Genomic DNA, 13,811 nt, shown 5'->3' with positions numbered 1-13,811 from the left:
GCCGCACTTTACCGGGCCCCTGGGGCAGAGTCCAGGAACCTGGAAGAGACCAAGGTTCTTGGGGGAAATCCTCTAGGGGAGAGGAGCGGGCTCCTCCATGTGCCCCAGCTTCTCTTCCTCCCTACCTCGCCCCCACCCCCCACTCCTGACGCCAGGATGTCTGGCCGTCACCATGAGGATGGTTGTTTGCTCTCATCCCACAAACTAATTATGGGCCCTGAGTTGAGGATGTCAGAAGTGTCTCTGTAACACCCTCCCCCCACCCCTACTACATCCCCTTCCTCAGGAGGAGGCCTGCCCTGGGGTCAGGGAACTCCAGGGGCCCAGGGACACACCTGCTTGCTGGGGTCTGCGGTCCTATAATTAGCTCCCTGGAGGATGAAGGAAAAGTCCCCTACCTTGTGCCTTCTCGGTCCTCCACAGCAGCACTCCCTACAATCCTTCCCTGTGACAGGGACCTCTGTGAGATCCCTGGGGACCTCTGTGAGATCCCTGGGGACATGCCTAAGCAGGGTAGTGGGGGTGGGGGTGAGTGAGGAGGTAGGGTGTATGTCTTATGATTGAGAGGTGGGGAGCCAGTGAGGACAGCCTACTGGTGTGGGGAGATGGGGGAAGCCTGCCTCAGAGAGACCTCTGCAAACAGAAATAGAATATAAAGAAGGAAGGAAGCCAGTGAGAGAGCCTGTTCACATGGGTCCCAAAGCATGGGGACCGGTCTGCTCTGCATCCTGAAGGCCTCCTAAGGGCCCCTCGTTACTTCTCCCCCCAGATGGGGCAGGGCGCTAAATCCATCTCCCCTAGCCCCATGGTCACACTGGCTCGGCTCGGCTCCTGCCTTAGCCACAGCCCAGACCCACCTAGTGAAGCGGGAGATCTAAAGTTCCCATGCCATGTTTGGTGAGGCCAGAAAAGAAGGGAAGAGTGTCGCTCATGGCTGGCCCTGCGTCTCATCCCCAGTACTGAAGGGAAACAAGACTAGTGGGTTTGACGTTGAGGACAGAGAAATCACTCGAGCCCACATACAGCAAGATCCTTATTCAAAAACCAATAAGGGAATTTTAAGAGCCCCCACCCCGTCATACCTTTTCTAGAGAAATTGTGTGCATTTCAGCATGCACAAGCTTTTTAAAAAGTGTTAAAGGTTTCTTTTCTTTTTCTTTTTTTTTTTAACATTTTATTCTTGTGTGTGTATGTGTGTGCACATGGGAGCCATGGGAGCCATGTGGGAGTCAGATGACATGTGAGAGCCCTTCACTGTGTGAGTCCTGAGGGTCTAATTCAGGTCATCCAGCTCTTGGGTTCACCACTGACCTGTCTCACCAGCCCTGTGAACAGGTTTCGTTTTGTTTTGTTTTGTTTTGTTTTCTTTACTTTTTCTCGGAGCTGAGGATCGAACCCAGGGCCAGCAAGCGAGCGCTCTACCGCTGAGCTAAACCTCCAGCCCCTTGTTCTGTGTTTTTAAGACAGGAACTTGTGTAGCCCAGGTTGACTTCCAACTTGTTACACAGCTGGGACTGGTCCTAAACTTCTGTTCTCCTGCCTCCAGCCCCTAGTTGTAAAGTTCAGCCATGTTTATAGCTGTGCTCCTATCTGATGTTACCATTAGAAGATCCCTATACCGTGGTTTGATTATTAATTTTTTGGTGCATGTATGTGTGTGTACTTGTATGTATGTATATGTGTCTGCCCATGCATGTAAAGGCTGGAAGTCAATGTTAGATGTCTCCACCTTATTTTTTAATTATTTTAATACATATATGAGTGTTTTGCCTGCATGCATGTCTATGCATGCCTAGTGCCCAGAGAGGCCAGAAAAATGGTATCAGATCCCTTGGAACTTGATTTCCAGACAGTAGTGAGCCACTGTCTGGGTGCTAGGTACTGAACCCAGGACCTCTGCAAGGGCACCAGGTCCCTTTAACCCGGAGCCATCTCTCCGGCCCCACTCACTGCCGTATGGTAAGGTCTCAGTGAAGCTGGTGTTGCGGATCCAGCCAGACTGGCTGACCAGCCCAGGGATCCTCCCGTTTCTACTTCTCTGGCGCCGGGATCACAGTGTGCACTGACCACCTTATTAAATGTGTTTAGAGACAAAATCCTGCTGTGTAGCCCTGGCTGGCCTGAGATTTGATAGGTGGACTAGGCTGGACTCACAGAGGTCCACCAGCCGCTGCCTCCTGAGTGCTGGGATTAAAGACGTGCGCCACCACCGCCCAGCAACAACCAGCTTTTTTTTTATTTATTTATTTTTTTTTGGATTTTCAAGACAGGGTTTCTCTGTGTAGCTTTGGAACCTGTCCTGGATCTCGCTCTGTAGACCAGGCTGGCCTCGAACTCACAGAGATCCGCCTGGCTCTGCTTCTGCTGGGATTAAAGGCGTGTGCCACCAGTTTAACAACCAGCTCTTTCTTTCTTTCTTTCTTTTTTTTAAAGATTCATTTATTATGTATACAGTGTTCTGCCTGCAGGCCAGAAAAGGGCACCAGATCTCATTATAGATGGTTGTGAGCCACCATGTGGGTGCTGGGAGTTGAACCCAGGACCTCTGGAAGAGCAGCCAGTGCTCTTAACCTCGGAGCCATCTCTCCAGCCCAGTAACCAGGTTTTGAAAGTGAATGCTGGGAATAGAACTCAGGTCCTCATGCACAGGCAGTAAGCCCTCCGTTGACTGAACCATCTCTCCATCCCTAATTAATTAATTTTTGAGATGGGGGGGTGGGGTGGAGTGGGTGGGTGTGTTTTTAAAAAATCATAACAGGAAATGGAGTAGTGATTTTTCTAGAGGGGAGGCAAATAAACAAACAGCAGCCCACCCCTTCTCCATCCCATACTGTGTTTACAGAGTACCTCAGAAGCTGAGCATCATGCCTCATAGCTGCGATCCCGATACTTGGGAGGCAGAGATAGGAGGATTATTAGTGCCTTCCAGGCCAGCGTGAGCTACAGAGTGAGACCCTATCTGAAAAAATAAACTATACAAAATGGCACGTTTCCAGAGTTGACACGTGAAGGCATTCCTGCCTTTGGCCTTTCTGACTCCCACAGGGTGTTGTGATACCGGGGAGGTCTAGCCACCCTGTCCTCTGCCACGGCCATTCTGGCTCGCTGGCTTCTCCTTCCCTTTCCCTGGTTCCTGTTCACTAACAGCCCCCTTCTTGCTCCTCCTCTCCTGGCCAGCACCAGCCCCATGTCTCCGGGCCTACATCCAGTCTTGCCCCCCCCCCCCCCCCCCCCCCCCCCCCCCGCTGTCTCCTTGAAGTTGGCTCCCAAGCCAGCCTACCCCCCAGCTCTGTCCTCCCTGCTTTCAAGCCAAAGCAAGTAACTTAAGCAAGACGGACATTTCAGAGCCCAGTGAGAATTTCTCAGTCGCGCAGAGACCCTAAGTCAGGCAGGGCAGAATCCAGGCATTTCGTCCACGGGCTCCTGGCTGGATGTCCAAGCAGGGGTGGTCGGAAGGGTGCTCCGGGATAAGTTATGGGTAAGCTCTGGACTTGCTGGTGGAACAGGCCAGAGCTGAAGTCAGGGTTTGGTAGCAAACAGGACCATGAGGCCATGTTCTTTAGTCAGATCTGCCAGCCCCGCCTCACTGGCCTGATCCCTGGGTGGGATTTCGAACTGTGCTCTGCCAATGTCCTGGGGTATTCCAAGGCCAGAAGGGGAAGGGAAAGGATGTTCTGGCTCTAGGAGAGCAGAGGAAGGACTCTGTATTCAGTAAATATTTGTTAAGCCAATCGATACCTGTGCTTCTGACACCGGGGAGGAAATGTAAAGACAGGGCCTGCTCTCCCTTCATCTGCAGTCAGGTGGGAGTCGTGATGGAGTTCCTGGGGGTCACTGAAGCCTGTAACAGGGACGGGCACTTTTAGTAGGGTTAAATTCCTTCCAGCACAGAGAGCTCCTCTGTGTAGGGGAGCGTCTTCCTATACAGAAGTCCCTCCGTGTTGCGAGAGCTGCTTCCAGTCAGGGTAGGTCCACTATGTGGGGAAGGTCTCTCTCCTTAGAGCCGACGACGACGACGTGGAATAAGACAGTAGTGTTGCACACATGCCCCTCCCCCCGCATCCGGTTACCCACCTTTAGTCAGGAGGCCATAGGCTGGTGGAGGTGGTGGAAAGATTGGGTTAGGGAAGAGGGTGGCTTGGTGGGAATATAGTGTGTGTGTGGAGTGTCATGTGCTCCATGCCCTGAATGTACCATCCCATTTTACTGATGAGAAGACAAGTGTTGACTGACTCACCCATAGTTCCAGTTGGGAGGTGCTCGGAGCCCAGCAGAACCCAGGGCAGCTCGAGCAGAGCGTTGGAAGTAAGGTGGAACAAGTTAGAATGAGGACCAGAACCCAAGTAATAGGGGTCTCTCATCATCTCGGGACTCGGTGCATGTCCTGTAATCCTCGGGTGTATGGGTGTGTCTGGAGTTTTTCTTAAGATTTAAGGCCCTCCTTCCTGCACCCGGATCTCCTTATTTTACAGAAATCGTGTAACTGAAGCTACTAGGGTCGTCTTGGGGTCTGCTGGGGGTCATGTTTCTGGGAAAGGGGCCATAACTTAAGAAATACCTCTTGAGCAATGTGGATGATGGAGAAGTTGAGAAAAACTGGAGTTGTATGTGCTGAGCCTTGGGCGCTGGGGCTGCAAAGGAGCTCAGCACTTTTAGACACTCAGCCAGGTCTATTCTAGGGCCTGGAACTGAAAGTCCTTTTCGATGACGCAACCGGGCTGTGGTCTTCCTTTCTTGACTCATTCACCCTCCTCAAGTCCTAACCTCCCTTCCCTAGACCACCACCAAACTCCTCCCTCAGCACGAGATACCGCCTCTGGAAGGCAGGAGGTTGCGCTTGGGCAGGTCAGCCCGGTGAAGGCAAAAGACAACCTCTACCCTTCAGGGTTTTTTTTTTTTTTTTTTTTTTTTGCTATATTATTGTTTTGGTTTGGTTTAGTTTGGTTGGGTGGGTGTGGGTTTTTGGGGTTTTGTTTTGTTTTGGTTGGTTGTTTTTGATTTATTTGTTCATTTTTAATTTATGTGTCTGTATATGTGCCTGTGTGAGTTTATGTGCATCATGTGTGTGCAGGTGTCCTGGAGCTGGAGGGAGAGGCGGTTGTGAACCACCTCATGTAGGTGTTGGGACCCACACCCAGGTTCCCTGGAAGAGCGAGCAGCAAGTGTTTTTATTTAAGCATCCAGCCATCTCTTCAGCCCCTGGTTGGTCTTTTGAGACAGTCTCATGTCACCCCTACTGGGCTTGGAACTCACTATGTAGCCAAGGCTAGCCTTAAACTCCTGACCCTCCTTCCTCTTTCTCTCCCCCTCCTCCTCCGAAGTGCTGGGATTACATACAAATGCATGTCACCATGCCATCTAGGTTGACGGAGCAGGAATATTCGGCTCCTATAGACACAAGCCCAGGGTTCCACCTGAACCCCAAGCTGTAGGACCAAGGCTGTACCCCAGAGACTGCTCATGGACAGTGAGGAATATGACCTCCTTCCTGCGCAGCTTTGGAGTAGTGGCCTGTGGCTGCTGGGGGTGGGGAGAGGCAGAGGAATCTGAACTTTAGGAGAGAGGAAAAATAGTGTGGTGGTGGGGGTTGTATAACAAAGGAGTTTGCTTACGACTAATAATCTCCAGCTGCAAAAATACCAAAGGGGAGGCCAGGCTGGCCTGGGACATCATTTCTTGCCAACTCCTCACCGGCCTGCTGAATGGGACCCTGCTTGGCCTTTGGGGAGGTGAGGGAAACCCAGCCAAGGGTAAATACATGAGAGCAGGAACGGCTACCCTTCTTTCCCAGAAGTGGGAGGGCATGCAAGCCAGGAGAGGGGCTCCTCGCCCAGGCAGGTCACCCCATCTTGAGGCTTGGACGGACTATGGAGCTGCATCTGGGAGCAGGGCATCACATCTCTGCAGGGTTCTTCTCTTCCCTTCTTGCCAAGGGTGGATGGGGGAGCGGGTCCAGGGTGTTGCCAGTCCTAGGGCTGGGCAGTGACTCAGGAAGCCTGAGGAAGTTGGAGAGGAGGCCATCTGTGCCAGCTGGTGCTGGGAAAACAAGATTTGACTGATGAATTTTGCATACATGCCAGCGGCCCCCCAGACCCCCGCAGTGCCCACCGAGGAAAGGGCACACAGCCCTGTTGATTTTCAGTTGTCCGGCTGGCTGCGTGGGGCCGCAGAAAGGTCCCTGCTTTGGGATTTGAGTTTCCTTTGGAGGTGGCTCAACGGTTGCATTTTAATCTGGTTTCTCTGTGGTAACCATGCGTGCGTGGGGCTGCTTGGTCGCCTTTAACTCTTACACTGCGCTTTCTTCCTCTATGGCCTTGTCCTCCTCCTGCTCCTTGGCTCTACTCCCCAAGATGGGGTAGCCTTGGGAGCCCAGAGGACAGCGTACCTAGGTTTGGGAATGTGTCGGCATTTGTCGGGATAATAACCTCATTCCTGTGACCTCTTTCTACAGTCGTCTCAGGGTGGGGTTACCAGAGGGGGCCTGAAGAGGAAACCGTTTATGAGCGCCTCTAGTGACTGCTTGCCCTTCCCCCTCCCTCGGGCCTCAGTCCTGTGACTGTGAGTCAGTGACCAGACATCAACTTCCCTGGATACCACGTTCCCTTTACCCCCTCCCACTATTAAGAAATAGCCCCTGGATCCCTTTGGGGAGGGGCGGAGGGAGGGGAGGACTTGAGCCGGGAGCCCACAGTTATACCTGTAGCTGTGAGGCAGAGGAGTGTGGGGAGTGTGGGATACGCTTCAACCAAAGGCAGGTTGCCAAAAGGTGTCTTTACCTGTCTTCGTTGAAATCGGGCAGATAAAAATCTCTGCCTTAGGAACTTCCCAGTTTTGAGAGGCATTCCTTCTGAGGGTATCTGAATGGGGTCAGTGGGGGGCATGGAAGCCAGGGTCGTGTTGGGAAGGAAGCCAGCAATTGTCCTCGTCCCATCTACAGCCCTTCATGGCTCACAGTGACCGTGGTAGCTGCTCTGCACCGTTGGGAAGCTCCTCTCTAGGTTTCTCCTGGTTTATCTCCAGGGTCCTTCCTTCACCTTCCCCCCTGGACTCTTCTGTGCTCCCCCCGGGATATGAGGGGTTCAGCAATAAGAGCATTGCAGAAATGGGGGTGTGAGGGGAAGTCTGACTCCTGTTACTGAGTCCCAACCTTACGCCCCCAACCTTGTGCCATGCTGTATGGACTTAATGTTTTGAAATATTTTTCTCCAAGCTGAGATCATTTATGAACATTCTGCTTTCCAGTTTGTTAGTTGTTTTTTTTTTTAAACTTACGAAACATGTCCAGCTTCCAGCCAGTACTTCTTGTTGGTATGAAATAATTAGACGTACCATGTAAAGTGAATGTAAGTCTGGCCCAACCAAAGATAGGTGCTGTTTCGGTTAGTTACAGTGCTCTTATCTCAAGTAAAAGCAAATTAAAAAGAAAATATTGGGGTGAGCTGCCAGGCCTCTCCCCCCCGTCTTTTGGCACACCCCGGGACAGCTCTTTCCTCTTGAAGGCTGGATTAGAATTGGGATAGCCTGTCAGCGGGCCAGTGTTTACCTAATCCCCCCGGCCTATGACGACCCTCAGCCCAGGGTGGGGTTGGGGGTTGAGTCTATTCGGAGACTTCTATTCGGAGAGACCAGACACTTGGGAACACCAGGAGTATCGGACTGTGACTCTGCCCGTGACACCCACAGGCGCTCAGGGGAAGGTGGCCGCAGCTGGCTGGGCGGGGAGTAGGCCTCAGAGGAGAGCTCTCAGGAGGGCCGGGTACCGGGGGGAGGGCCTGGCCCACATAGCTCTCTCATTCATTCTCCAGACGTGGAACAGATGGCTATCGACTGGCTGACGGGAAACTTCTACTTTGTGGATGACATTGACGATAGGATCTTCGTCTGCAACCGAAACGGGGACACCTGTGTCACCCTGCTGGACCTGGAGCTCTACAATCCCAAAGGCATTGCCCTGGACCCTGCCATGGGGTGAGACTGGCAGACCATGGTTCTGATTCTGGGGAGAGGGGTCCCGGCCCGCACCCCACTTAACATTTGTGCACCCACAGGAAGGTATTCTTCACTGACTATGGGCAGATCCCAAAGGTAGAGCGCTGCGACATGGATGGGCAGAACCGCACCAAGCTGGTCGACAGCAAGATTGTATTCCCGCACGGCATCACCCTGGACCTTGTCAGCCGCCTCGTCTACTGGGCGGATGCCTACCTCGACTACATCGAAGTGGTAGACTATGAGGGCAAGGGCCGGCAGACCATCATCCAAGGCATCCTGGTGAGGGAGCTTTGTTGGGGGAAAGGATTCTCCAGGGTCTTCTGGTGAGGCGGGGAGTCCTTTTCAGGGGAGTTGACCTCTAGGGCTCCTAGTAAGTGTGGACAGTCAACGTGTGTCTTCTGGTGGGAGCAGAGCCACCAGGAATGTGGCAGAGAAGAGGGGGAATATGGTTTCCATTCTGATGGGAACAGTCACTTACAGACCACCTTTTACTTCCCTTTTCTTACTTGATACTTAAAATAGCCCCTGGGAGATGAGCAGGCAGTTGACAAGAGCGAGGCTCAAGGATGTTTGGTAATTTGCCAGAGGTTACACAACTGGGCAGCCAGCACTTGATCCGGCCAGGAGGTCTTGCCGCTCAGTGGTGGAACATCCATCCTGGAGTCACTTGCGCGAGCAGCCAACCCTGGGGCTTTGCCCGGAACTCTTCTGGTTTTAACCTTGAAAGTCTCACAGACCAGCAAACCCCTGATCTTGGGTGAATTGAAGTAGCTGGCCACTGGAGGCTTCCTTGGGACACGAGTGTGTACTCGGTCCCCCCAAAAGCTGCGTCGAGTGGCACTGTACACAGTTCTCTGTGGGCAGGGTTTAGGGCCCGATTCTAACTTGACTGAAGACCGTCAGAGCATCTACCAGGAGCTTAATTCTGTGAGGGACGTTTTTCCTGCCCTCAGTGGGAGGGATGGTTCACTGATCAGCACATCAGGTGCTGGGTCTTAATTCTGTGAGGGATGTTTTTCCTGCCCTCAGTGGAAGGGATGGTTCACCAATCAGCACACCAGATCCTGGATAGCAGCGTCACCATAGAGGCAGACTGTGGAGTGGGGTGGGGATAACGTCTCTTAGAAAGCTCCAGAAGTTCTTTAAAGAGGTACTTTGTGAAGGATGAGTAGGAGCTTGACAAACAAATTTTCCAGAATAGAGGAATCAAGAGTTTACCATTGAGTTAAATAAAACTGGAAGGTGAACTTGGGAGAGCAGATGCCGGACGGAGTTTGGGTGGAAGCCACAGGCCTGTTGGGCAAAGCACACATCCCTTTCGTCTCGTTGACCAACCATGCCTGCCGTCCCAGATTGAGCACCTGTATGGCTTGACTGTGTTCGAGAACTACCTGTACGCCACCAACTCGGACAACGCCAACACCCAGCAGAAGACCAGTGTGATCCGAGTGAACCGCTTCAACAGCACTGAGTACCAGGTTGTCACCCGTGTGGACAAGGGTGGCGCCCTGCACATCTACCACCAGAGACGTCAGCCCCGAGGTAAGCGGGTTCAGTGACCCCTCCGAGGTGGGCTTCACCCTGACAGGACTCCAAGCTCAGGGCCACAGTTCTTCATTGTCTTCATAGCGAGAGTGCTTCTGGGCCCCGACCCCAAGCTACCAACCCTGGCTTCTGTTCCCGTGGATATCCTTACCCCTCCACACCCCCAGTTCCCTTGTGCCTGAGGCTAAGTTATAGCAGGGCAGTGGAATCTTAGTCCTGTGGCTTCCAGATTCTAAAGTGGGACCAGAACAAAGGCCCACTCTGATGGCCTGAGCAGAGTCTCGAGGGGTGCTGACGGCTCTCCACTCTGCACCCCCCCCCCCCCCAGTGCGGAGTCACGCCTGTGAGGATGACCAGTATGGGAAGCCAGGTGGCTGCTCCGATATCTGTCTGCTGGCCAACAGCCACAAGGCGAGGACCTGCAGGTGCCGGTCTGGCTTCAGCCTGGGAAGTGACGGGAAGTCCTGCAAGAGTGAGTAACAGGGAGGGTTGGGCAGGTGGGCCTGCTGGGTGTGGGGGTGGGTGCTCAGATATGCCCCCACGGCCCGCTGCCTCTCTCGAGATGCAGAGAAGCCAAGGGCAGAGATGTAAGGAACCCACCCACATCCAAGAGCAGCGCTATCCCTACCGCCCATTCATTCATTCCGCTAATATTTAGCAAACACACACTGGGTGTTGGACGCTGTTCTGGCAATGAAGGGTGTGTGAGGGAAAATAAAACAAGTTGTGGTGGTGAGGGCCTCTCTGAGGATGTGGTGTCTAAGCCAAGCTCTCTGTGGATGAAGTGAGGTAGCCAGCCATACGGCTTACCTGAGAGCAGAGGGTTTCTGGAGGAGTGCAGTGCAAAGGTCCTGAGGCCGCGGTAGGGTACGGTGTGCCGAAAAAGACCTGGGGGGCCGAATGGTGTAAATGAAGGGATGAGAAGCTCATGGTCGCCGTGGACAGAAAGGGGTGATTGGGTTCATACTGTGTAAGCTTACTCGGTGCTGGGCAGAGGCTGGGTAGCCGGGAAGAAGCCAGGCGGCTGTTTCCGAGGCCTGGGGAAGAGCGATGTGGTTTAGGCTAGGATGGCCGCGGAGGAAGTGGAAAGTGACCAGATTCCAACCTATTTTGAAAGTGTTCCTTTTAGGTCCCGAATTTCACTACTGAATAGTGGAAGCTAAAGGGACGAGCTTCCCTTCTCCGACTTCCCATCTCACACGTCCAGCCCCCGGGCACGGTAGCCTTGGGACTAGAGTTGAACATGTTATCCCGTGTTCTCTCTGACTGACTCAGAGCCCCGTCTGCTCCATCTCTCCTGACTCAGCCCAGCCAATGCACTGCGGCTCCTCAGACCCACACTCCCAAGTGGGGTGGTGACCAGTGTGTGTGCGTGCGTGTGCGTGCGTGCATGTGTGTTTAATTTTGTGCCCTTTATGTCTGCCCTAGAGCCTGAACATGAGCTGTTCCTCGTGTATGGCAAGGGCCGGCCAGGCATCATCAGAGGCATGGACATGGGGGCCAAGGTCCCGGATGAGCACATGATCCCCATTGAGAACCTTATGAATCCACGGGCTCTGGACTTCCACGCGGAGACTGGCTTCATCTACTTTGCCGACACCACCAGCTACCTCATTGGCCGCCAGAAAATTGATGGCACTGAGCGGGAGACCATCCTGAAGGATGGTAAGGGCCTTAGGAGTGGGAGGTGTGTGGGTGGCACTCCCGAGGCCTGTGGCGCCCGGAACAAGAAGACATCAGAGGCTCAGACATCTCCCTCACAGCATGAAGAGTCCTCTGCTGACTGGCTGGCTGGGCTGGTTGGCATGGAGATGAGGGGATAGACAGGTTGACCTCTGTGTGACCTCTTTCTTGGCTGAGCCAAAAAGAATCAGGAGGATGGATGGGTTAGGCAGTGTGGGCTGCCTTGGCCAGACCTTGGGAAAACTTAGGGTCTCTCTGCCATTGGCTCTCTGCCACGGCCCGTCTCTCTGCCACGGCCCTGGAGCTGTCTGCCTCACGCAGCCAGGAGAGGCCTGAGGCCCTGAGTCGGAGCTGGGCCTGCCAGATCAGATGGGGCACAGCCACAAGTGTACACGCACACAGTATGTGCAGCTGGAGCTCACGGCCACGGGAACCTGCACCTTTATGTGGCCTGAGAAAACCGTGCCCTGTTAATTCCGTCCAGTCTCTCCCTCTGACCTACTTTGGCAGGGCCACTGTGGAGTGTCATCAGAGCCATCCCCATGGAGGCTTCTGGGCTGCGTGTGTTTTGCCTCAGATCTGTACTTCGGGGCCCTGAGATCTGGTTCCCTAATCAGTCAATCTGGCCGATGCCAGTCCCTACCCTGTGCCTGGCTCCCCACCCTCCACGCAACTCAGAGAACTTCAGCAGTCAGCAATCATAAGACTGTGTGGAAATCAGAAGTAACTCCTAGTCAGGAAAAGGTTGGGGTTCCCTTTGCCAGGGGAACTGCTATTTAGGGGATACTGAAGATGAAGCCTTTGGCTAAGGGAAAAGTTACTTCCTAATTTATTCATTTTGTGAGCTCAGGGTTTTTAGGCCTAGGACGTGGCGTCACGCTTGTTCAAGTGGCCCGTCCATATTGCCTCGGCTGTCCACCTAAGCACAGGCCCAGACATGCCCTCACTCGAGAGCCCACATCCACTACAGAGTTCCTGGCTGCCCCGTGCTGTTCTCAGAGAATGACTCAACACAGATGTGACAACCTAAAGGGTCCCTCCCCAGCCGCTCTTCCCCCGCTACCCACCACTGGGGGCACCGGGTGCTTCCTGCTCTCCCTGCCTGGCCACGGTCTCTCCCTGCCTCCTGCATACTCTAAGGATCACCCCCATCACCCTCTCTACCCCCCACCCCCACCACAGGCATTCACAACGTCGAGGGCGTAGCTGTGGACTGGATGGGAGACAATCTTTATTGGACCGATGACGGCCCCAAGAAGACCATTAGTGTGGCCAGGCTGGAGAAGGCTGCCCAGACCAGAAAGACTCTGATTGAGGGCAAGATGACGCACCCCAGGGCCATTGTGGTAGATCCACTCAATGGGTAAGTCTGCCCAGGCCTTGGGTTGGGGGAGTGGGAGCATGCTCATCTCAGAACTGGGGGAGGGAATCAGCAAAGCAGGGGGCCTGGCGGAGGCAGGCAGGCCACTGAAGCAGGAAGGGGAGCCTGGAAAAGAGAACAGGTGTCTGTCCATCTTAAGGGTAGATCACGAAACCATAACACATACCCAGAAGTCTGCTTCTGGCTCTCTAGGACAGAGCTCTCTTCTGGTTCCCTCCGGCCCTGTGCCGCGCTAGCCTTTGGACCTGCCCGGGGCTTTTTTGGCCCACATCTTCCCATAGCCAGTAGTTCTCGCCCCATCGTGTGCTGTCTGGAACGCCAGATAGCAGCAGATTTAGCTTTTCTTGTCAGCATCGAGTCTCAGAGAAGCCGTCCCTCACTCTGTCTTCACCCCTCCTTGCTGCCCGGCTGGCTTCTCTCCACCCCCCTCACTTTTCATTTTCCTTCTGATTTTATCACTTTCCTGACACAACCCTTCCTGAGCTACCTGTTTCTGGGTGGGATGTGCGCTCCCGAGGGGTGGGGAACCTTAGTCTCTGCTAGAGGCTTACCCAGCTCCAGTAGGCACTCATCGGGTGTGTGTTCGACGGAGGCCAGAGTAAGTGCAATGTGTGGTTCGGTCTCAGAGAGACCCCCGGGAGGAGTTCTGGATGCCACCCAGTGACTGGACTCACGAGAGAGGCTGTTGAGGGCAAGGGTGACCGTGTGGTGCTGACCAGCCACTGCCCACAGGTGGATGTACTGGACAGACTGGGAGGAGGACCCCAAGGACAGCCGGCGAGGGCGGCTGGAGAGGGCGTGGATGGACGGCTCACACCGCGATATCTTTGTCACCTCCAAGACAGTGCTTTGGCCCAATGGGCTCAGCCTGGATATCCCAGCTGGGCGTCTCTACTGGGTCGATGCCTTCTATGACCGCATCGAGACCATACTGCTCAATGGCACAGACCGGAAGGTGGGCAGGCGTGTGTGCATTGCCGAGCCCTGTGTCTATGCAGGAGACTCCCCGAGAATGCGGATGTCTGTGTGTCCAGGCCTGTGTGCTTCTTAGATGTTTACCCATGGCTCTGTAGATGTGCAGACCTGTGTGTCTGTGTATCGTGTGTGTTTTCTTGCTTGTCTGAGATGGTCTCTCTGCCTCTGACTGCTCATGTTCACAGCTGTGTGTGCACCTCTGTTCTTGCACATCCATGCACAGCACACTTGGTGT

The 13,811-nt window shown here is 53.9% G+C and overlaps 1 protein-coding gene across 1 annotated transcript in view; it reads left to right on the top strand.

The window, feature by feature from the left end:
- Positions 1 to 13,811, top strand: part of Lrp1 (LDL receptor related protein 1) — an 80,890-nt gene that overhangs the window by 18,472 nt on the left and 48,607 nt on the right. The window contains 7 exon segments of the mRNA XM_052753604.1: positions 7,806 to 7,968; positions 8,049 to 8,271; positions 9,345 to 9,534; positions 9,866 to 10,009; positions 10,966 to 11,202; positions 12,403 to 12,583; positions 13,334 to 13,556. Coding sequence (XP_052609564.1) covers positions 7,806 to 7,968; positions 8,049 to 8,271; positions 9,345 to 9,534; positions 9,866 to 10,009; positions 10,966 to 11,202; positions 12,403 to 12,583; positions 13,334 to 13,556 — 1,361 coding nt within the window.

Source organism: Peromyscus californicus, unplaced genomic scaffold, assembly GCF_007827085.1.
Source record: "Peromyscus californicus insignis strain IS unplaced genomic scaffold, ASM782708v3 Scaffold_24__1_contigs__length_46423439, whole genome shotgun sequence".
Lineage (NCBI taxonomy): Eukaryota > Metazoa > Chordata > Mammalia > Rodentia > Cricetidae > Peromyscus > Peromyscus californicus.
Note: the sequence above shows the minus strand (reverse complement) of the source record. Positions and strands in the feature narration are given on the sequence as shown.